The 25,199-nt window shown below is 36.3% G+C and overlaps 1 protein-coding gene across 1 annotated transcript; it reads right to left on the bottom strand.

Annotated features, from left to right (window-relative positions):
- Nucleotides 1–214: 214 nt before the first annotated feature.
- On the bottom strand, nt 215–1,167 carry LOC127245649 (non-specific lipid transfer protein GPI-anchored 1). Its single transcript, XM_051266650.1, has 2 exons — nt 741–1,167; nt 215–632 (listed from the first exon to the last, which is right to left on the bottom strand). Exons 1-2 carry the CDS (start codon nt 1,150–1,152, stop codon nt 415–417), a joined length of 630 nt encoding a protein of 209 aa, XP_051122607.1. The 5' UTR covers nt 1,153–1,167; the 3' UTR covers nt 215–414.
- Between the last annotated feature and the right edge of the window lie 24,032 nt (nt 1,168–25,199).

Here is a 25,199-nt window from a genome sequence, read left to right as displayed (position 1 = left end):
GCAACACACATAAATAAAATAACATTATATTGAGTAGCAATAATAATAATTCAGACAAACACATGTTATAATTTCAGTCATGAGTCATACACTCGTAAATAAATTGTTTTATCTGCTAAGACTTACGAGAGCAACTTAACCATACATAATGATAAATAAATAAATAAATAGAGCAACTTAACCATACATAATGATAAATAAATAAATAAATAAATAGAGGACATGAAAATTACTTTATTATTACTCCATTATACTTGAAATGTGCAAATCGAGGTCTAATAAAGTCAACAAAAAGCTAATTAATAATAATAATAATAATAATAATCATAGATCTAAATGAAGTGAAAAACACATGACATCACATTAATCAAATGTAAACAAACATCGCCTTAATACACCAAAAAATCCCCAAACTCAAATCACGCCGGCGCCGGCGCCGGGAAATCCGACCAACAACAATGCTGCGGCGGCGACCACCACACATCCGATCAGTTGCGGCTCCAGCCGAATCCCATCATCTTTTGCAGGCGCGGATGAACCGCCGCCGCCAGAAGGCGCGGCGGTGGTCGGCGCCGCCGTGACATTGTTGAAGATCGCCGCGTCAGGCGAGTTCGGCGCCAAGTGCAGAAGCTCTGTTCAGCGCAAACAACGAAAAGTTAAAAAAAAAAAAAAAAAAAAATTTAATGAAACTGACAATCGGATGCAAAATTTCCGGCGGATCGGAAAATGAAAAGACTTACTGGGGCATTCGGCGACGCTGGCGTTGGCCAATTTGCAGGCGGAGGGGAGCTGGAGGAGGCGCTCCTCCTGCACGCCCATGCTCTTGACGGCTTCGTTGGAGCCGTTGTGGATCTGCTGAATTATAAAGCATAGGCAAGCCGGATCGGTGTTCTTCAGCTCGGCTACGGCGTCGCAGCACTGCTTGCTCGGCTCCGCGGCTTTGTTCGTGGCGAAGGGGAGGCACTGCGTCACCTTCTGGAACTCCGCCGCGCACTTGGTCGCCAGCGAGTTGTCGGCGGCGGAGGCCATTCCGAGGCAGAGGAGCGCGGCGGCGGCGACGGCGGCGGCGAGCGGATTCATTTCTCCGGCGGTGGAGGGATTTTGGAATTGAAGAGAATGGGGAGGTGGTTGGGAGCTTGGAAATGGAGGCATTTAAAAGTGGGTTTGGAAAGCGTGGCCGCCATTAATGAGGGAGGGTTTGAGAGGTTTCGACCACGCGGCGGGATTGGCGCCACGTGGCGGAGATATGGGCAATCTGGGAGTTGTACGTCAAATCAGTTTCGTAATCGTTTAGAGAACTTTTGTTTATTTACTTACTTCAGATATTTTTATATTGATTTTATTACAGATGGCTTTTCCGGTTTTAGTAACCATTCAAAACACCTTTTTTGAATTCACTATTTTTCCATTTTTAAAATTATTAATATCATAATTAAATATTCGTTTTTTATTTAAAATAATTTTTATATTTTATTGGTCGATAATGATTCATTTAATTTAAAAATTAATTTAATAAATATTAGTACATTTTACTAATAATTTAAAATGTAATATAAAAATTATTTTGTCCTTACCATTTCTTTTAATTGAAAATATTAGTTTGTTAGTTGTATTTAAAATTGATTTAAAATATATTAATTTAAATTTTTATTTAAATAATATTTTGATGACATATTTTTGTAAAAAAAAATTATATTTTTTACTAAAAATATTATCAAATAAATAGTCTTTATTTTAATTTGAAATTGTAATAAAAAACCACGTTAGATTTTCTTTAGTTAATAATATGGTAAAATACTAAAATTCATACATTAGTTCTTTGATAGTACTATCTTTTTATGTATTCATAATTTTATTTATGTCTACTTCAATATATAATTTACATTCTCACTCTCATTCTTAATAAATTTTCTATTAATAAATAGAATTATTAAAGTCTCATTAATTAATTGTTTGCGTGTTAATTTTTTAATATTAATTATTATATCGAACATAGTACAAATAAAAAAAAATTAAAAAATACTTCAATTATTGTCTTATAATACTAATAGAAAAATATTTGTACAAAATATTATACAAATATAAAAATATTTTTAACCGTCAATTACAATGACACAGAGATAAATGTTATCTTTTAGAGATGGATGGAGGAAGTATCATCTACTAACTAAGGATGGAAATTGGCCAAGCATCCTACTAGAAATCTACAGTCTGATTTGGCCTGTTTACTAAAATTATTATATTTATGTATATTTTTAAGCCTTTTAAAATAAAACGAGACTTAAACTTTACAAAAAATCTTTTTGACCTATTAGGCCGGCATGCTTATATATTTATATATATATTATTTAATATATACAAATATTATGTTTTTAATTATTTATAATTCATAAAAAATTATATTTGGTAACAATAAAAAATATAAAAGATTAATTTATTTTAATTGACTTATGATATATAATAGATAATTATATTTATTTCTTTTACAAATATTAAGTTTGAAAATAAAAATATAATATTATATAGATTTTTAAATAGGCTCCTAGGTCAGACCAATCTTTAAAATAAGCAATGCCTCAACCTCAAAGATATATTTTAACAGACGGATAGACAAATTTATGCTTTAATTTTATAAAACAAGTCTGGCCTATTTAGTCAAAGCTTGTCCGACCTATTTTCACCCCTATTACTAGCTACTAGTAAACTACCCTCTTCATCCCTTAAATATATATCTATTTATTCTTTACACGGAGTTTAAGGTATATCAGTACTATATTGGTATATAGTAGGAATAAAATAAAATAAATTAAAATAACTTTATTGGTATTGTGTAATATAAATGTAATGACATTTATGTAATATATTTTATGTTGTAAGAGTATTTGTAATATTATGTACATAGTACAATTATTAAAAAAAAGAATAAATACTTTATAATGAAACTGATCAAAATAAAAAAATAGACAATTTATTATGGGACGAAGAGAGTATTAAAATATATTATTTCTCCTCCTTAGGAATTATTTTAATATATTAACATTTTGAATTGCAAAATTTTTTGAGATGAAATAAATTTTGAATATAGCGATGATGATTTAAATAAAAGTTTAATAAGTAATGGATTCACATTACAGTTATTTAATACGTAATGGGTTCAAAACCCGACGCCTCAGGTCACCTGTCACACATGGTTCGCTTAGTGTTACTTTTTCGTCGGACCTAATTTGCAGATAATTAGGTTCGATCGGAGATTTACAGGAAGTTCCTTCATCCAAAAAAACAAAAAAAAAAAAAAAAAGAATAAATTGGGCTGTAGTTGTATTGAAGTGAAGGAGGTGGGGAGTTGAGTAGGGTTTCCACTAGAGGTGCGGGCAGACAACACAACATTAAAGCGGAGTTAGCGCAGATGCATGCCTGTCGTCTTTCAATTATGCTATTATTATTATTATTATTAATTACACCATACGTTACAGCTCACATCCGCCGACGTACGTAAATCATCCATGCAAATTAACGACCCCTTTCTTTCTGTTTCTATTTTATTTTTTAAATCTTAAGCTTTAGTTTAGATGAAAATTTGAGTTTTCAAATATTTTGGCATTAATAAAAACTATTATTGTTCTGTAATTGAAATATATGTTTAAATATAAAAGTGAATAATAATAATAATAATTATTTTTTACAAATAATATATTGTAGACAAAAAAATTGTGTTATATTTTTTATAAACACAAAATCGTACAAATTACATTTAATTTAAATATATGTGGATCCTATTCTCTATTTGGATCATTTGATTCTCTTTCCGGTCGATTCACTTTTTCAACTTGGATTTGGGTGGCTTTTTTTATTCGAAGGGATTTGGTCTTCGGTTTGATTTTGCCGGAGTTTTGAAGGGCTTTGATATCCGTGTTGGCGATTTTGATCGTCGATTTTGGATTGATGCCTCCTTTGGATGATCCGACAGAATTTGATCTTTTAGGGGGTAGATTTGGTATTTCATAACGCTTTTAGCGGCGTGTCCCTTTGACTTTTGGATCGAAGAGGGCAGAGTTTGCGTCTTTGATGAAGAACGCGATGAACATCTTGAAGCTTTGGGAGCGACTTTGGAGGCTCTTCCTTGGCTTTGATAGATTCCTCAATGACTTTGAGAGCTTTGATCCTTCCTCCGGCTCGGACATACGACGAAGAACGTTAACTCCATCGATTCGTCAACCAATATTGGATCATTTGTCCAAATCGGTGACTTTTCCACGAAGAACGCTTCGAAGGACATGAAGAACAATGAAGAACATTGCAGAGAGTCTAAAAAGACTTACCATTGCGCGAGTCTTCAAATGAACTTCGATGTCTAATGAATTGGCCAAAGCTCCTATTTATAGGGGAGGGTGGTCTTGGCTTCCTTTTCGGATGGTGCCACGTGGATGAAAAGATTTTATAATATTTCATTTTCCATCAGATGTTGTTTTTTATTCTTGACGGATTTGATTGTGCACCTTCTTTTCTCGCCAAAATCTTTATATCATTTTTTTTTGGAAGATAATAATTTATATACTTCATTTAAGCATATTTTTGCATTAATGGTTGATATTTATTGTACAAAAATTAACATATGTGCATAATTAAATAACATATATTTATATTATTGAAATTTTATTTTCTCCCAAAATACATGATATTTAATTTAATTTAGACATTTAATTTTTAATGCCTACATATATTAAAAAAAGTGAATAATAATAATAATACTAAAAACAAATAAGAAAATATATATTTTTCTTACTACAATTAAAAAAAAAAAAAGTGAGCTTATGTAACAAAAACAGACCCAAGTGAGTTGATTTACTCAAAACAAAATTATTATTAGTCTCATTCAAATCCAATTTTTTTGTACAAAATAATTATCAAAACTAGTCCCACCAAAAAAATTACTTATCATTTCTAGTCCCACCGTTCAAATTTTGACGGTTCCTGCTGAAGTGGCTGTTACGGATGCTGACTTGGAAGCTGACTCGGACACAACACGCCCGTGTTGCACAAAACACGCCCGTGTTTAGAATACACCTCATTGGACCGAATTTGAGACTCCAACACGGGCGTGTTATATGGAACACAGCCGTGTTTCTACATGATACACGAGCGTGTTCATTAAGACACGACCGTGTTGTACCATTAAAAATATTGGCGATTAGAATTAGCCCTACACGGCCGTGTTCGACCTCATTGTTCACAAAAACTCTAGCCCCACATGTTCCCCATTTCAAATCTATTTCACTCAAATTCTCTCCCATTTTCTTCCCCATTCCAGTCCCATTTCTCCAATTTATTAACCTCACTTTTCATATATTATATTTTATCTCTTTGAAGTGAAGAATATTCTTGTGGAATCTATTGTGGAGGTAATTTTAATTTGTTTTTTTCATAACTTTATTGTCTTTTATGGTATAAAAAATAATAATATGTATAAGTTGTATATTCTAGTGATTAATGGATTATATTGTATGAAAAGTTGAATATTATAGAAATAAGTTTTATATAATGTATTGTTTTATAATTAATGCATAATTTTTTGTATTTTATAATTAGTGTATTCAATATGTGTTATATCCTCACTTGTATTGTAGGAGAAAATTATTTATCATAAAAATGAGTTATGATAAAGGAAAATGTGTCGAAGAAATATACGATGAAGATGTAAATTTGGATTGCAATGAAATTCGAGAAGAAGATGAGTGGAATGAAATGCTTAATGAATCGGATTTTGAGGATTCCGATTATATGATGGAAGAACAAAATTCGGAGGATGATAGGATTGATTGGTCATTGATCGATAATAATGTGGATATAAATGAGTTTAATGAAAATCAAAGTGTCGTGTTGCACCAAAATTCCGAAGATGACATGTCATTCGGTGATTCTCAAGAAAAAGATTTAACCATGTTTGTTGAATCCGATGTTGATGAGATGGAATCGTATGCCATTTATGATCCAACGTCAAAGTATGATCCCACTTTTAGTCTTGGAATGATTTTTAGCTCTAAAAAAGAATTTAAGGAGGCGGTCTAGAATCACGCTATCAAGACAATGAGAAGTTTGAAATTTGTCAAGAATGATAAAAGAAGAGTTTATGTCTGATGTGCTATTGAGAACTACAATTGGAAAATGAATGTGTTAAAGGTGAATGATCAAGCATCTTTTCAATTAATAACATATAATTGCAATCATGATTGTATGTGCGACTTGAATGTGAAGAATGTGAAGTCGACATGACTTGCAAGGAAGTATGAGTCTTTGTTTCGATCAGATCCTAAACGACGTATAAAAGGGTTTAGGACAGACGTCACAGAAGATACTAGCTGCAATATATCCCAGCAGCAAGCATATAGAGCACGAAAATGGGCACTGAAGGCAATTGAAGGTGATGCTGAAGAGCAATATGGAAAGTTGTGGGACTATGCTGAAGCTTTACAACAGTTTAATCCTGGGTCAACTGTTTTGATGCAATTGGAAGGCGAATTTTTGAATGGACGACGCAGATTTAGCAAGTATTACATATGTTTGAAATCGCTTGTGCGTGAGTTTCAGTTTGGATGTTGACCTATCATTGGGGTGGATGGTTGTCACCTAAAAGGTCTTTGCCAAGGCATTCTTTTGACTGCTATTGGAGTTGATCCCAACAATGAGTTGTTTCCTATGGCATATGCTGTTGTCGGGAGTGAGACGCGTGAAGCGTGGGAATGGTTTTTCACTCTTCTAAGAGAGGATTTGAACATAGAGCACGAGGGTTATACATTTATATATGACAAACAAAAAGGTCTTGTTCCGGCCATGGAAAAGATTTTCCCTCAATGCGAAAAAAGATTTTGTGTTTGATATTTGTATAGAAATATGAAAATAGTTGGATTTAAGGGTCTTGCATATAAAAGATTAATTTGGATGGCCGCCGACGCAAGTACTGTCCCCGACTTTGAGGAGGTGATGAAGGAGATTCAAGAGTTGGATCCAAAATGCATTGATTGGCTTGCCGACAAGCCACCGTTTCAGTGGTCAATATCACATTTTGCTACATTTTCGAAATGTGATATGATCTTGAACAATTTATGTGAATCATTCAATAGTATAATATTAGATGCAAGAGAAATGTTGATATTGCCGATGTTGGAGTGGATTAGAAGATATTTATTAACACGTCTTCAGAAACGAAGGGAGATGGCGCATAGAAAATGGAGGGATATGCGCTTTTGCCCTAAGATAGTAAAAATTATGGAAAAAAACATTTAAGCGGCTTCTTCTTGTGCACCCGTTAAAGTCAATGATTGGTGTTACGAGATTTTATTGTTCGGATGGAAATCGATTTGTTGTTGACATTTTTAAAAAATCCTGCAGTTATAAAAAATGGGAGTTATGTGGTATCCCATATTGCCATGCGATGAGTGCGATATGTGGACAACAGTTAAATCCAGAGGATTTTGTTGACGAAATATACAGTGTTGAGACATTCAATAAGGTGTATTCGTATTCTATTGGCGCAATGGATGGTCAAAAAATGTTGGCAATAAACTGAATTGCCTCCACCACTTCCCCCAAATGTTAAATGAGCCGCTGGAAGGCCTAAAAAGGCAAGGAGACATGACCCCAATGAAGTAATGGAGAAAGGTCAATCACGGGGAAAAAAGTTTAGTGAGATTATTTTACCAAGACAAAAAGTCAGAAGAACTTGCAAATTTTGTGGGCTTGTTGGACATACTTTGAAGGGTTGCCAAAAGAGAAGAGCAAGTTTGATCGAATCAAATTCCACGGTGGACGGAATGCAACTTGCTGAGGATTTGTCGCAGAGATGCGATATTCCGGCGCAAAGTCAAAGTATCTCAGCCCCAGAAATTCAACAAGCCGAGACTCCTACAATACAACCTTCAATTGCAAAGTTAACGGTACACAACTTACGTGGTGTGTTGATATATTGGTACACATATTGATTTTTTTATTACAATAAACTCTTACCGTTTGTATGAAATAGGTGAGAAAAAGAACTTTTGGAAATGAAGCAACAACTGAAGGCGGAACATCGAGTGGGACACATTGAGAGAAAATATGAATTTGGGGCATGTTTGTGGAGTTGATTTGTGTTACTCTCTGTGAATTTGGCTTATGTTACTGTAATTGGATTAGTCTTATGTTATTTATCATTTGTTATTGTGTATAAATTTGACTTATGTTTGTTGTGGGTTTGACGTATGGATGAATTTGAGTTATTTAGTTGGTATTGTTTTTGTGTGTAGGTGTTGTGTTTGGATGCGTTAATTTTAACAATGATTTTAGCCAAAATTTAGGGTTAAACATGGGTGTGTAACACACAACACGGCCGTGTACGCATGCATTTCGATTGCAAAAATTACTCAGTGTACATAGAACACGGCCGTGTTAGACAACCACACGGCCGTGTTCCGGAAATAGAGTAGAACAGAGGGCTCAGACATGGCCATGTCTGTGGCCATTTACTTCAACACGGCCGTGTCGATTTACACACGGTCGTGTTCCAAAAATAGAATAGAACCCAGGGGTCAGACACGGTCATGTCAGTGGCCGTGTAGTCGAACACGGCCGTGTGGCATAAAACACGGCTGTGTTAAAAAAACAGAATAGAACCCAGGGGTTGACACGCCCATGTATTTGACCGTGCAACACAACACGGCCGTGTTCTATAAATACACGGCCGTGTTAGCTTTGTTTTACATATTTACCTCGTGTACAAGAAACACGCCCGTGTACTTACGCACACGGGCGTGTTGTGGAAACAGAATAGTCCAGGGCGGTTGTACATGGCCACGTTTCTGGCCGTGTTTGGGTACACGGCCGTGTTCAGGTCGTTAAAGATAATTCATTGTAAAGCAAACACGGGCGTGTGATATTGGAACATGCCTGTGTTTGAGGCAGGTTAGGTTTTTTAAAAACCCGGATCGGTCAAACACGGGAGACTTTATATACAAATCTCCCGTGTTCGACCTACACATCCTAGACGAAGACGACTGCGGTGGCGACAGACGACAAGAGGGGCGGCGAAAGACGACGAGGGCGGCGGCGACAGACGACGAGGTCGAGGGCGGCTAATTTGGGGGTTGTTTCCTTGTGTTAATTTTGAAGATTCGGGAAAAAGGTTTTTTTTTTTTTAATTTTTTCATGATACAATGTTTTTACTTGTTATATCTCTCACATTGTGGTATACATTTGGATTTGAAAATTATATGAATTTTTTCCAATTTTGAACTACTTATTGTTGGATTTTTTTAACAATGTAGTATAATGGTTTGTTCTTGGTGTTGCATTTATATTTTTTCGTTAATGTGTGGTATAGTATTTGTTCTTGGTATGGTTTGTTGGATTTTTCGAACAATGTCGTATAATGTTTTATTTTTGGTGTTATGTTTATTGAGGTTTTGTTGGATTTTTCGAACAATGTTATGTTATAATGCTTTGTGCTTGTTAACATTAAGGAATGACACCTAAACGAGGAAAACAACGGAGCGGCAAGGGAGTATCGACCGAGGCTGGTTCATCGAGGGAGAATACAGATTTAAGTGGTCGGTTTTTGAATTTTCAAGAACAAGAGCTCGTAGAGCGATATGAGCCGTTGAAAGATAAAGTTTTTTGACGAGTAAGCATATTGATAGCATAGTATTGGAGACATTGGGCATAGAAGGGGAAGTAGAAGAGCTTGTTTCGGTTGGGGCATGGCGTAATTTCTTCCAAATTATTGAGTCAACATATAAGAGTTTGACATTGGAGTTTATGACGACGTTAACACACGACTCTATTAACTACCATTACGAAAAACCGAAGAGTTTGACTTTTCGACTAAGAGGCAAGATGTTTTTGGTTTCCCTATCTGATTTTGGCGTAATTATAGGTTTGTATGATAGGGCATTCGTGGATATGCCGGAGTTTAAGAACTTGCCGATTTCGATAACGGAATATGCTCATCACTTTAGGTCGCGTATTAGCACGGAACAATTTTACAATCCTATACGGTCGAAGGCATCGACCCTCCGATATGCATCTCTGCGATATATTCATTATATTTTTGCCCATACGTTGTCTAGTCGTAGAGAGAGTACAGGGGTAGTATCGTCGCACGATTTATGTTATCTTTGAAGTATGCATGCACGTATGCTTGTAAATATAGGATTTATGCTTGCACGGTTTCTCATTCATCAATTTGAGGATAAACGTCTTGGGAGGCATTGCTATTGGGCCTTATGTGACTCGATTGGCGAAAGGTCTTTTCAAGTATTTAATGAAGGGATGGAGGAGCCTTGTTCTCTTATGATGCCATGTGGTTTCCGTACCCTACAGTCTATGGGTATGATTACAAAAATTAGGACACAGAGTGGGCGAGAGCGGTTTGTGTTGGTTGATAGGGTTGGTCAGAAGATGGATCGGGATGATAATGCTCAGGGAGATGAGGTTCAGTGAGAGATTGATCAAGAGGCCGTGCATCCTCAAGCTCATCGCCGGGTGCAGCATAAGTTCAATGAGGAGTCTTCCTTCGATCAGTTGTGTGGTGAGATGTATCGTCAATTCCAAAATATGCACGAGGAGATTAGAGCATCTTTTGCGGGTTTTTACGAGCATTTTTTGCTTCTGTACCCGCCACCCCGGCCTTCATATGCACCTGCCCCAGCAGAGGACAATACGGCGGGAGGAGAGGGTGATGATTTGATGGATGAGGAACACTCGGATTGAATATGTATTATGTAGTTTCTGATTGTTTTGTTCTTAGGTTTGTATTATGTAAATCGACTTTTTAACTGAATATAATATATTATTAGTTTATTATTTATGTTTAATATGTTGTGGTAATTAAAAATATATATTGATAAAGATAATAAATATGTCACTTAAAACATAACAATACGATCAATGAAACTGAAACACGGTCAATAAAACATAAACATGGTCACTGAAGTCATGGTCTGTAGCTTCAAACACGGGCGTGTGTTATTTGAACACGCCCGTATTTTGAACACTGTCCTGAACCACTGCAATCTCAAACACGGCTGTGTCTTAATGAACACGCCCGTGTATCATGTAAAAACACGGCCGTGTTCCATATAACACGCCCGTGTTGGAGTCTTAAATTCGGTCCGATGAGGTGTATTCTAAACACGGGCATGTTATGTCCGAGTCAGCTTTCAAGTCAGCATCCGTAATAGCCACGTCAGCCGGAACCATCAAAATTTGAACGGTAGGACTAGAAATGATAAGTGATTTTTTGGATGAGACTAGTTTTGATAATTTTTTTTGTATGGGACCAAAAATGAAAAAATTGGATTTGAATGAGACTAATAATGATTTTTACTCAAAATTTTATGAACACAAACAAAAATCAACATAAACAGAGACAAACACAAGGTTACATGTTTAATTGAACAGTGGACAAAAGGACACGATTCGTTAAACAATCGAAAGGGAAACAAGCGTTGGACGACCATGGAGTCAAGTCGCCAGATAAATGGTCGGGGTTCCTCAAGCAGGTCCGGCCTTGGGCCCAAACTAGAGGAGCGCCCGCCCAAAGCTCAATATAAATGAGGGGTCCGTAAAATATTTGTGTTATATATGTAAAGTTATTATATATATAATTTATTTGATTTATTTAAAATTAAAAGGAATGTAGTTGGGTGGTGTGAGTTATTTTGTAATGATGAGATCATAAGTTCTAATTCATAGAGTTACAAAATTTTGGAATTTTTTTAATACTAATTTTTCATCTAAAAATATTTAAAAAATTTATTTAATTATTTAAATTTTATTATAAAGAAAAAATATCACCTATTTTTGTTTTGCTTCAGGCTCTTCGAAAGACAGGACCAGCCATGTCCTTAAGCTTCACCAAAAAATAAAAATGAAAAATAGGATAAAGATAAAGAACAAAGAATAGTTGATGAGAGAGACACAACACGACAGAGAAAAATGATTTAGAAAGAGGCGTGGGTGTGTGTAAAAAATGATGGAGGTGGCGTGAAAAGGGCAATATATATATGGTTAAACACATCACGGAGTCCAGATTTAATCCCTTGATCGAATGGTCGAAATTTGATCTTAATGTGATTGGATGGGATCTGGTTTGGTGGGTCGCAATTATGGGTTATATTGCTATTGGACTTAGATTTGAATTAAGCCTAAAAAAGTTCCTAAGCCAAAATCCCTACAAATCCTCTGCATAATTTTGTCTATGGTAATAAGGGATCATTCTCACCCATTGAATTACTATCGTTCACAATTTATATATACATAAATCTGAAAAGGAACCACTAAGGCTTTTCAGCGATTCATTGTGTACCCCTAAGCTAGATGTTTCACCTACCTGACAATAAAGAGACTAGAATAAGTCGTTTGAAACATCGTACCAATGAACGGAATACCTAGAGCAAGTATAAGACCATTCATCATTTCTTATTCTTATCCTTTTTTAGTAGTTCAACTTTAGTATCGATGGAGCAGTTAAAAAGAATATATAGCATCAGAAGGTCATCTCTTTACAAGAATAATAGCAACGGATACGCTTAAGCGGAAAGTAAGAACACATCTGAGATAAGGTATGGAACGCTACTTTATGGTTCGCGTATGCATTTGGTTTTCTCAAAACTGGCTACTTCTTATGGCATGCCACCTCAACCCTCAATTGTTGAGCATCTGAGAATATTTTCGGGGCTTGTTGAATTAAAGTCAGATAATCAGAAGAATTTTCCTTCATGCCTATCCCATCGATCGGAACTTGCAATAGATCTTTCAGCGAATGTAGTAGTGGATCAATATCAGTTGTGTTCCACTCTTGCTAATTGGTCAACTCCAAACCAACACTCGAGAATGGAAGCCAAACAAAATTTCCTTTTCCATGATTGAGTATACTCCTTCGGCTGAAATAAAATCTTTTACCACTCAATCCTTCTAGAGTAAAGAAATAATCCACTGTATTTTCGAGTTTCTTCACACCCCGATCCTCGATCAAAAAGAAAAAATTACCTAACTTCCAACAAATGAATACCATAGTGAAGCTCAATCTTCCATATATTGATGAACATCTGTCTGCACTAAATCGACTGAAGAAATATTGTAAGATAAGAATAAGAATATTGCATCAAAATAATCCCATCTTTTTCCGTTGGGTAAACAACTAAGCAATATTCTCGACAAGTCTCTTTTCTCGCTCAATGATAAGGGAAGTAGGGGTGCAGAGACAACCAAGAGATTTTCCTATAAGCAACCACCCCTAGTATAGATTATGAAAAACAATTGTAATATATGATTAAAGCATACAACTATGCACCAATTTTAGCACATGCTAATCAAATGTATCACAATACATAATTTTCATACAAGATCCAAACTTAGTTAAGAGCAAAATTTTGTGTTCATATCTACCGGATTAAATGCAGATAGAATATTTTCTAATTTTAATAGATCTTTATATACTGTATTATATAAAAAATAAAATTGTACATCTATGTGCTTAGTTCTATCGTAAAATATAAAATTCTTGCATAAATATTTTCCAAGTTGATTGTTAAAAAATACAGTAACAATATTTTACAAATAACCAATTTCTTTAATTAAATTCCATAAAGCATGTTTTAATACTTCGTTTATTGCAACATACTCAAACTAGGTAGTGGACAACGCTACTATGTTTTGTAATTGTGATTTTCAGCTTACACATGTATCACATAATGTAAAAATATAAGACGCAGTAGATTTTCTAGGGTCGTTAACATAATTTAAATCCACAAAACCTTCAAATCTAACATCATTAATGTGTTTTCCAAACACTAAACCTATATTAATAGTACCTACTAAATATCTAAAGGGTTATTTCAAAGCATACTGATATTTTAAACCAGACTTAGACATGTACCTACTTAAACAATTTACAACATATGCGAAATCGAGTCTAATACTAGCTAGAAAGTACATAGAAAATATTAGATTCGGATTTAAGACATTAATCTTTATTTAATACACAATTAGAGGCTTTAGGGACATAAGTACACTTGGCATGATTATAGAGAATTTTTTTAATAAATTTTCAAATATTACTAGATTGATTTAAAATAGTTCGTTATTTTTTCTATCTTTAACAATATTCATACCAAAATTTACTTTACCATCACCTAAAAAATTCATAATGAAAAAAAAAAAAAAAAATGAGTTCGTTTTTAATAAAATAGTAATTAAATTTGCTTTTTGAAAATTCTAAATTTTTCATACATTCATCAAATTTGGGGGTGTTTGGCAAATAACTTTTTGAAGAACTTTTAGCTTATTGAACAGCTTTTAGTTGTTTGACCAGTTAAAAAGCTAATTTAGGTGTTTGGTAAATTAGCTTTTTGGAATAGCTTTTTTGACCCAAAAAGCTAATTTCTGAAAAGCTAACTTACCCAGCGTTTTGAAATAGCTTTTTTCTGAAATTTTTTTTTATTCCTAATATGCCCTTAAAAATTTATTATGCATTTTACACAAATAAATATATTTTGATTATATTAGAATATTTTATTATAATATAGTTTTACTTTTATAAATTTAAAATAATTAATTTTTATATAAAATTATTTTAATTGTAAAATATATAAATTTATTAAAATCGACATAAAATATAAAATATAAATATTAATAATTTATTTTTATGTTAAAATTACATTATATAAATTTTATACTAAAAATAAATTAAAAAAATTAAATTTATTGAAAATTATAAATATAATGAAGTAATCGATAACTAACATAATAAATATATACACAAAAAATTTATTATTTTATATTTTACATCATTTTCAATAGAAAAAACTATTTATATATTTTAATAAAAATATATTATTTTTTAAAATCTAATTGTAATAAAAATAAATACTTCTATAACACTTTTACAATTTTCAATAACTAATAACAAAGAATTTTAAACACTCTAAACTCAAAAGAACATAATTGAATATATTAGAAACAAAAATAAAATAGAAATGTCCTCAATTGTCATTTTACGTATAAACAACTAATATCAAAAAGTTGTTTTACCAAACATTTTAATAGAAATAGCTAATCGAATCAGCTAGTCAAACCAGATAATTGAATCAACTAACAACTATCAGCTAATTGAATCAGCTAACAACTAACAGCTATCAGCTAATTGCCAAACACGAATATTTCATTGTATTGTCTTGATGATTGTTTTGAACATTATAATGATTTGTTTAATTAACAAACACATTCTATATTATTTTTATCAACAAGCCCTTATGATTGTTTCCATTTAATTTACTATGTAAAAAAAAAATAATTTTGACATCCAATTATTTTAATTCTCAATCAAAAAACAATTAAAAAAAAAAAAGAAAACAACCATTGAACGACTACAAAGTCAAGTAGCCGGAGAAATGATTGGAATTTCTCAAGTTTCGCCAAAAAAAAAAAAAAAAACAAAGGAACACACATAGAAGAAGAACAGAGAATAAGGAGCGAAAGAGACGCAACGCGAGCAAGAAAGAAAATATAGTGATCTAGAGAGAGATGTGAGTGTCTGTATCAAATGATGGAGCCGGTGTAAAGAGGCAGTATATATATATATATATATAGGGTTTAACACATCACACGGTCTAGATTTAATCTCTTGATCGGACGGTTTGGATTTAGTCTCAATATGATTAAATCGGATAGGCCTGGTTTGGTGAGTCACAATTATTGATTATATCACCGCTGGACTTTATATTCAGATTGAGCCTCAATAATTTCATAGGTCAATTTTTCTATACGGATGTATTTGAATGAAAGAGAAAGTATATTGTATTTTTTAAAATATATGTAATTATTTTTTTTAAAAAAAATTACTATTGATGAATAATGTTAAATTATCTATGTGACCTGGAGCATAATTATACATTTGAAATTTATGCAATAAGTATATATATTTTAAAAGGTTTGTTTGGTTTATATGTTGTAGGTTATGATTTTTGTATTTTTAGGTGAAATAATATTTTAGTGTAAATATATAATATTTTGACAGATCAAATACTCTCTCCCTCTCATAAAAAGTGTATCATGAATTCTTTGCGTATTAATATTTTAATATTAATTATTATATCAATACGTAGTATCAATTAAGAGAAAATAACAAAAATATCTTTATTAGTTTTTTATAATAGAAATACAATGATATTTTTGAAATAAATTATATGAATATAAGGATATTTTTCATATTAAATATAATAACGCAAAAAACAAATAATTTTTTTTTTTATTGGTAAAAGACAAATGATTTTTTTTTTTATCGAAAAAGACAAATGATATTGATTTTATGGGAGGGAGATAGGGATATATTTTTATTTAAAAAATAGTAAGTATTGCATATTTTTATGGCCAACAATGATATTCATTTTGCAAAAATAAATAAATAAATGAATGAGAATAAGAGTGCAAATAGACAAATAGTATACCAAAATTTATATAGGTGTGTTTGTTTTCAATTGGGATTATATTTGTGATGATGTATTTATTCAACAAACAAAAAGTAAAATCCAAAGATATGGAAATATCCTCGAACTTGATTAAGTAGTGCATGAGATTAGGAATCTCTAAACACTGTACGGTACAGAAAATAAACTGGAAAAATAAAATATTGGAAATTTAAAGTGGTGATCCTCGAATCTCTTGACTTTGATGTCGATTAAAGATGATTGAAGATGATTTGCCAGTTGCAAATTTTAATCCTTAAATACTCTTCAGAAATGGTACTGGAAACCGTCTCCCGAACGGTTACAACGCCTCTTTTTCAACCGTCTGCTAACCCTTCTCCTGCTGACACGTGTCCTCAGCCGACCGAATTATCATTCTCACTCACTCTTAATAGTATCCGACTCTTCGGACCGACCGCAGACCTTCCGCCTTATTTGAACCGACCGCAGATCTTCCGCCTTGCAGACTACCCGACTTGTATGGTCCAGCCGCAAACCTCCCGACTTACAGACCATCCGACATGTTGGTCCAGCCGCAAACATCCCGACTTACAGAGCACCCGACCTGCGGACCTTCCGACCTGCGGACCTTCCGACTGGCGGTCCTTCCGACCCGTGGACCTTCCGACTTGCGGACCTTCCGACCTGCGGACCACCCGAACTGCGGACCGTCTGACCTGCGGACCTTCTGACCTGCGAACCTTCCATGTTGCGGACTTTCCGACCTGCGGACCTTCCGACCTATGGACCTTCTGTCTTGCGGACTTTCCGACCTGCGGACCTTCCGACTTGTGGACCTTCCGACCTGCGGACCTTCCGTCTTGCGGACTTTCCGACCCGTGGACCTTTCGTCCTGCGGACTTTCCGACCTGCGGACTTTCCGTCTTGCGGTTTCCTTAGAAACACGCCTATTTCACCCGATTTTCTCACAATACCCCTCGATCAATCCAACCAACCCTATCATTGGCCCATGTTCTCCTTTTAACTTGGGCTTTTTAACCTAATTATAAATTTCATACGTAACAACTTGCCCGCCGCCATCGGACTTTCAAACGCCATTCCTCAATTGCCGTTTGGAAGTTCGCAACATAGATACAACCATACCTTTATTACGAAACCGTCTCTGCAATCTCATAATCAACTTTCTTCGTTACTCAAAGTTTGCAACCCCAGAATCATGGCTAATCAATACATACCTGCACTTCCTTTCGATGGATCACCCCTGAAGCAGCCTTTGTTGCGAAGAAAATGCTCACTCCGACCATTCGCCCCTACTGCACTACCCCTGAAGACTCCAATCGAATGAGAGAGGTCTTGGAGGCAAGAAATCTACTGGCCATCAACAATCCCAAATACAACGCTACCCGTTTTCATGATAACATCAAAACTCATCTGACGGACCCCAAAGATCCCTACCGCACCTGGTACCAAAGGGTAGCAGAACATTTCCAGGATCAATGGAAAACTCAATAGATCGACGACGCCATACGTCTGTCCACACTCCCATGTCATTTACATGAGAAAGTTCTTTTAGCAATGGCAGCGTTCTGGCACCCTGAGGCATGCACCTTCTTCCTTCCAACAGCCCCCATCGGCCCCACACTCATGGATATGGCCATGATCGCACATCTACCAATCGTGGGAGAAGACCCTGTAATGGGTGCCCTAGATGGGCAAGAGTCCAATGCAGACCATTTGGGCTGGTCTCTGACGGACGTGAAGGAATGGGGCTGGACCAAATTTTTAAATGATCAACAAGGAGCATACGGGACCCCTGTTACCGACCGGGAGCACATAGCTTTCCTACTCTTTTGGCTTTATAAGTATGTTGTAGTTTCTCCTTCGAAATGCGTCCTTCCCTCTCATCTTGACTTAGCCATACATATAGCCTTTGGTCGCTTCTTCTCTTTGGGCACTCTTTTCCTTGCCAATCTTTTTTAGGGATTATCCAGGGTTAGCACCCGCCTTACAGAGAAGGATGGTAAAAAATTAGATACTGCAGCATCAAACCCCTTTTGGTTTTTAGAACTGTGGTTCCGTTTTTATTTCCCTGAAGCATTTCAACTTGGTCATCCCCCTGTTGCGCCACCACCTGACAAATCGTTAAGGATAGCCCTTAACCGCCTTTGTTTGGGTCGCAACAACCTCCAAGCGTCCGACCCTATCATAACCGCCATTCTTACCGATAATCGAAAGAACACCCATTTCTACATACATAGAAGATATATTGGTTATGCATCTGGCCTGTTTTGGCCATTCTCTGTACCTTCACCTTTATCTGAACCGGATCCTCTTCCACATCCTACTTATTCCTCGTCCTGGGATGCTGCTCTTAAGCCTAGGTCCTTATTCGTTAGCAAGAAAATTGATAAGAAGGGTCCCAAAGCATTTTATACCTTCAACTACCAACCTCAATTTTTGGCATGCCAATTCGGCTGCCAACAAGTCTTGTCTGGTCCTATTGCTCATCCTCATTTAATAATTCAGAGTCCAGTTAGTGTTAACATGATTTTTAACACACTATATCTCCATCATTCAGGGACCCAGATCCATTCCACAACGTCTACTTAAAGCAGCCGATGAGTCGGCCATCGCAGTACCAGTCGCCCAGCCTTCCAGACTTATGGCTATTCTGGCACCTTCAGTGACTACCATCCGTCCAGAGTTAAGAACAATTTCCACAATCAATTCTCAATATTTATGTTCCATTCAGTCTGAAATAAACATCATTTCCTCCAGGGATGTTCTGATCTAGACCTCTTATCAACTCTTCCTGTTCCGACGAACGTCCGAACTATAATTGCACAGGCTGTTGACCAATCTTTCCCTGACCTGGGATCAGACTTCCTTGACAGCCTCCTTCAAGCTATTGGTGGTCTGTTGTTCCAAATGTCTTCAGAGTCGGCTGCTACCTCAATTCTTCACCAACTAATGGAGCAACTATCTGAACTCCGGAATGAAGTTTTGTTCGCTCGAATTCTGACAACTGAAACACCTTTGCCTGACTTGGACCAAATAAGTCTGGAGGCCTCCTTGACCAAGACCAAGGAATCCATTCAACAAGCGACTGGTCGGCTAGAAGGCCTTAACAACGCCAAGGCACAAATAGAGGGATCAATCCAACAAAAAGAAGCAGAACTGAGGGCGCTTCATCAAGAAAAGTCTGTCCTAGAAGGCCATATCAACGACGAGCAATGCCTAATTGAACGGTACAAAACCAATGCAGCCGACCTAGACCAATAATTAAAGATTCACGCCCGATCTCAACTCATAAGGCAATATCAGTCGGCTGCCAATAACAGACGACTTTCCATGACAGAAGATAAATGGTCCCAGATCAAACTTGTTTTAGAATCTTTTTTGTAAGCTTTTGGGAAACTTTGACTTAGTAAATAAATTTTTATTTATCCTATTGTTAAGGATCACTTCCCAAATTCCAACCTTCCGGGGAACCAATTAATTCATCACCCTTATAAATAGTTGCAGTCCTTGCAAATCAGCAAATAAGCGTTCACCTACAAATCAACCTTGAACACCTGTCAACAAGTATTAAAATGCCACCTCATCGTCCTCAAGTTCCTGTGAACAATTGGCAAGGTGTTATTCAACCTTTTTTTGTGGGTAATCATCCAGTTGGAGGTCACGCCGAAGACCTGCTAAGCATCCTCAAACAATTAGATTTCAAATTCAGATTTTTCCAACGAGGCAGAAAAACCATTCATCGCGTTATTCGCCTGATGGAAAACGTGCTAGAAGGATATGAGACCCTTCAAGATATACAAAATCGCCTTCCTGATATTGATCATCACATGGATTTGATTGAACACCATGTGACAGCCATACTCCCAGACCTTGGTTGGGATCATACCTTCTCCAACCGGCGCGCAGTCTTTTCAAGATTACGCACTCTTGTTGATCGTGAGCGCCAGGCCGTGACAGACATGAAAGCTCGGACCGACTATGATCTTGAGAAGATGCAGGACCAATGGGAGAAGTACTGACCTAGATTAGAGGACCTTATTGATGAAGAGCCAGAATTAATCCCTAATCACTGGAATGACGATTCTGACTCAGGAGAAAGTAATCCCCTGCATGATTCAACATCTGATAATGAATGAACCCTTGTTAGGTTCGAACCCTTGGCAAATGGGTTCTGAAAAACTTATTGTTTCATGCTTTCTTGTTATCTGAAAAGGCAGGAAAATACCTCTTCAGATATTTAGCATTAATACAGTCGTGTACCCTTTTACCTTCTTGATTTATAATAATAAAGGCACCATTTCCAATCTCCTTTTGAATTATGAATGGTCCTCCCAATTCGGAGACCACTTCCCTAATTGATCAACCTTCTTATATGTCGGAAGAATAGTCTTCCAGACCAAGTCTCCTTCTTTAAATGTTCTGTAAAAGATTTTCTTTCCATAAGTCTAGCCCTGATCCCATTCTGCTTTACAATTTGATCAATTGCATGAAGTCGGTTGATATCCAGACTTTCCAATTGCTGCAGCATCATTTGTTGATATTCCTCAGTAAATTCATCATTGGTAAAGCTTATGCGTCCAGATGAGACCTGCACTTCGGCTGGCAACACTGCATCTTGTCCAAATGAAAGTTGATATGGTAAAAACCCTGTGGCAGAACTTCTGTTATTCCTATGTGCCCATAAAGCTCGAGATAACAACAAATGCCATTTCCTTGGGTTCCCTTCAATCGTTTTCTTGATAATCCCAATAATAATCTTGTTAGCTGCTTCTGCCTGCCCATTGGCTTGGGGGTAATAAGGCGAAGAATGATTCAGAAGAATTCCAAACTCTGCCAAGAAGCTTAAAAACTTCTCCCCAGTAAAGACCAGACCTTGGTCGGTTGTTACTGAATGAGGTATACCATATCTATATATGATCTGATTCAGCACAAAATCGATCACCTCCTTCTGATCCACATTTTTCAAAGCAACCGCCTCCACCCATTTGGTGAAATAATCTGTTGCAACCAGAATAAAACAATGATTCTTGGATGAGGGAGGATGAATTTTACCAATGATATCCATAGCCCAAGATTTAAAAGGCCATGGTTTTACCATAGCTTGTAATTCTGTGACTGGTAAATGAATTAACTGCCCATGTCTCTGACATTCTTGACACCCCTTGGCAAATTGTATGCAGTCTTCAAAAATCTTTGGCCAAAAGAAACCTAAATGATGAATAGCCTATCTCATATTAAGACCTGCTCAATGAGCTCCACATATTCCACTGTGCACTTCTATCTTCACCTCAAAAGCCTGCTTGGGCCCCAAACATTTCAAGAGCAATCCTTCGAATGTTCTTTTATATAGTACTCCTTCTACCAATTGGAATCGCAAAGCTTTTAGTCGAATTCCAATCGGTACATTTGTTTTTGGATCTTGTAAATACATGACAAGTTCTGTCCTCCAGTCGGGTCCTGTTTTTGTCTCAGGGCCGACTTCTACACACATATCTTTTAGGATTCCCTTGCAAGCTTTTTGAGCTAAATCATCTGAAAATTGATTCTCCTTTCTAGGGACGAACTCAATTATCACTTCGGAGATCTTTGATAACAACCGACCTACCAAATCCCTGTATCTGCGTAGGTGAGGATAATTGCAAACATATTGTTTGTTCACCTGGTTAATCACCAACTGAGAATCCCCTTTTATAATAACCGACTGAACTTTCCTGGCTATTTAAGCTTCTAACTCCAAAATTAAAGCTTCATATTCTGCTGAATTATGGGTCATGGCTTCTAATTGCAATTGCAAATTGACCCTTTGACCGTTTGGTCCTTCCAACAAGACACCTGCACCCGATCTGTTTCCTGAGGTAGAACCATCAAAAAACATTAACCAATTTCGGGTACTAATATAGGACATGCCCCCGGTCGGTTGCTGCTCATGACCTGCGAAGTCTGCCAAAAAGTCTGCTATTGCTTGGCCTTTAACCGCCCTCAAATGAGAATGATACAAATCGAAAGGCGCCAATTTAATGGCCCATTTCATGAGTCTGCCCTGCATCGTAGGTCTTTGCAAAATTAACTTGATGAGATCAATCTTTGAAATAACCTCAACTCTTCTAGGCAGCATATAATGTTCAAGTTTGGTGCATGCAAACACCAATGAATAACACATCTTCTCTGGCATTGTATAATTTAATTATGGTCCTGTGAGAGTCTTACTCAAATAATAAATTGCCCTTTTCTTTTCCATCATCTCCATCTTGAGCTAGTAAGCAACTGACCACTTCATGGGTATTTGCCAAATAAAGTTTGAGGGTCCGACCTTCCATGGGAGGCATCAACACAGGTGGTTGAGCCAATGCTTGCTTTATAGCCTCTAAAGCTGTCTGTTGGTCTGGTCCCCACTCAAAGGCGCTTCTTCCTGCCTTCAATAACTTAGTGATTGTTCTGACCTTGCCAGCAGCATTGGAAATGAACCGCCTGAGATAATTTACTTTATCCAACAAACTTTGAATTTCTTTAACTGTCCTAGGCGGTCGGCTAGTCAAAATTGCCTTGGCTTTATTAGCATAAATCTCTATTCCCCTTTCATGAACCAAAAACCCCAAGAAACTCCCGGTTGATATACCGAAAGCACACTTAGTCGGGTTCATTTTCAATTTGTACTTCTTCATCCGACTGAAAGCATCTTTAAGATCCCTCAAATATTCCCCAAAACTAGAAGATTTGACGATAACATCATCAATATATACTTCCATAGACTTACCAATGAGATCATGAAAAATTGAGTTCATGGCCCTCTGATAAGTCGCCCCAGCATTCTTCAAACCAAAAGGCATAACTGTCCACTCATAAATACCTAATGCTCCTGGACATCTAAATGTCGTCTTGTGAATATCTTCCTCTGCCAAAAAGATTTGGTTATATCCTGCATAACCATCCATCAAACTGAGAATTCTGTGCCCTGCTGCTGAGTCAATTAACATGTCGGCCATAGGCATCACATACTCATCTTTAGGAGTAGCCATATTAAGATCTCTAAAATCGATGCATATCTTGATCTTACCATTCTTTTTAACCATAGGCACGATATTGGCCAACCAATCCGCATAACGGCAAGGTCAGATGAAACCCACTTTGAGAAGCTTTTGAATCTCTTCTTTGATCTGAGGCATCAAGTCAGGACTTATACGTCTTGGAGATTGCTTACAAGGCTTGAAATCCTTCTTAATGGGCAATCGATGTTCTATAAGACTTCGCTCTAAACCAGACATCTCTGAATAATCCCAAGCTAAACAATCAATATTGTTTCTTATAACTTCGAGCATCAATGTTTGTTGCTCTTCAGATAAATAACCACTCATCCTGATTATTTTTGGAACCAGGTCGGTTCCTAAGTTAAATTCCAGCAAAAGATCTTGTGCTGAAAAAGTTGGCTCTGTTTTCTCTAATAAATCAGGCCAACGAAATTGTTCATCTTCTTGGAAATGAACATCACATTTTTTTATTTTTTCTACTTTTTTCAAAAGCTGGTCTAAATAATACTGATTAATAAGTAAACTACAATCTTGTAAGTCTGCTTCTTCCATAAAAAATATATTATAAAAAGTAGGTCTGGCTTACTCAAGAGCCATATAGTACAACTTGTTCTTTTAAAAGAACATTGAATTCTGGCTAATGAATTTAAAACCCTTCTTTGGGTACTCATTAGCCATAAAAAAAAAATGATACATTGGAGGTACATGATCAGACTAAAAAATTGATTCTTCAACTTGTTCTGATGCTCCAAAAGGATTGTCATTTGCTTCCAATTTGAAGACCTGATTGCCTTCCCAGAATATTAATAATTGATGCAGTGTTGATGGCACACATTTAGATGCATGAATCCAATCTCGTCCAATCCACCACGAAGAAAACAGAAGATATCTTCTTAGGACCGACTTCAATTGAGGCAACCATCATGCCTTCTGGTCTGGTCGGTTGCCCTATAAAGCTAGTCATCTCAAAATCCAAATGAGATAGATCATGAATTCCTTTTCCTAACTTCTTGAGAGTCTTTAATGGCATAGCATTGAAGATGGCTCCATTGTCTATAAAAACCTTTGTGATTGGTTTCCCACAAATATGAGCATTAACATACAGAGGCTTCAAATGAGACGCCATGCCTTCTGGAATGGGAGGGAAGACTATTGGAGGAACTTCTGATTGAAAATCAGGATCCAAAATCTTTGCCCATTCTGGCTCTTCTATAAACTCATCTACCAGACTTGCCCACAAAGGCTCTTCCTCAACCCAATTGATTTATGTCATTCGGCAGGGGATACGTGGCCCTAGTCGAGATTTGACAAACCTTGAAACGGTTTCTGGAATTTCATCCTTGGTTTCAATTCCAGGTTGAATTGTCAGAGATTCCAAACGAAATTCCCGACTTACAGACCACCCGACCTGCGGACCTTCCGACCTGCGGACCTTCCGACCTGCGGACCTTCCGACCCGCGGACCTTTCGACTTGCGGACCTTCCGACCTGCGGACCACCCGACCTGTGGACCTTCCGTCCTGCGGACCTTCCGACCTGCGGATCTTCCGACCTGCGGACCTTCCGTCTTGCGGTTTCCTTATAAACACGCCTATTTCACCCGATTTTCTCACAATACCCCTCAATCAATCCAACCAACCCAATCATTGGCCCATGTTCTCCTTTTAACTTGAGCTTTTTAACCTAATTATAAATT

The sequence above is a fragment of the Andrographis paniculata genome, unplaced genomic scaffold (genome assembly GCF_009805555.1).
Source record: "Andrographis paniculata isolate CXL003 unplaced genomic scaffold, ASM980555v1 Contig22END, whole genome shotgun sequence".
NCBI classification, from domain to species: Eukaryota; Viridiplantae; Streptophyta; class Magnoliopsida; order Lamiales; family Acanthaceae; genus Andrographis; species Andrographis paniculata.
This window is presented reverse-complemented; position numbering and strand designations above follow the sequence as displayed.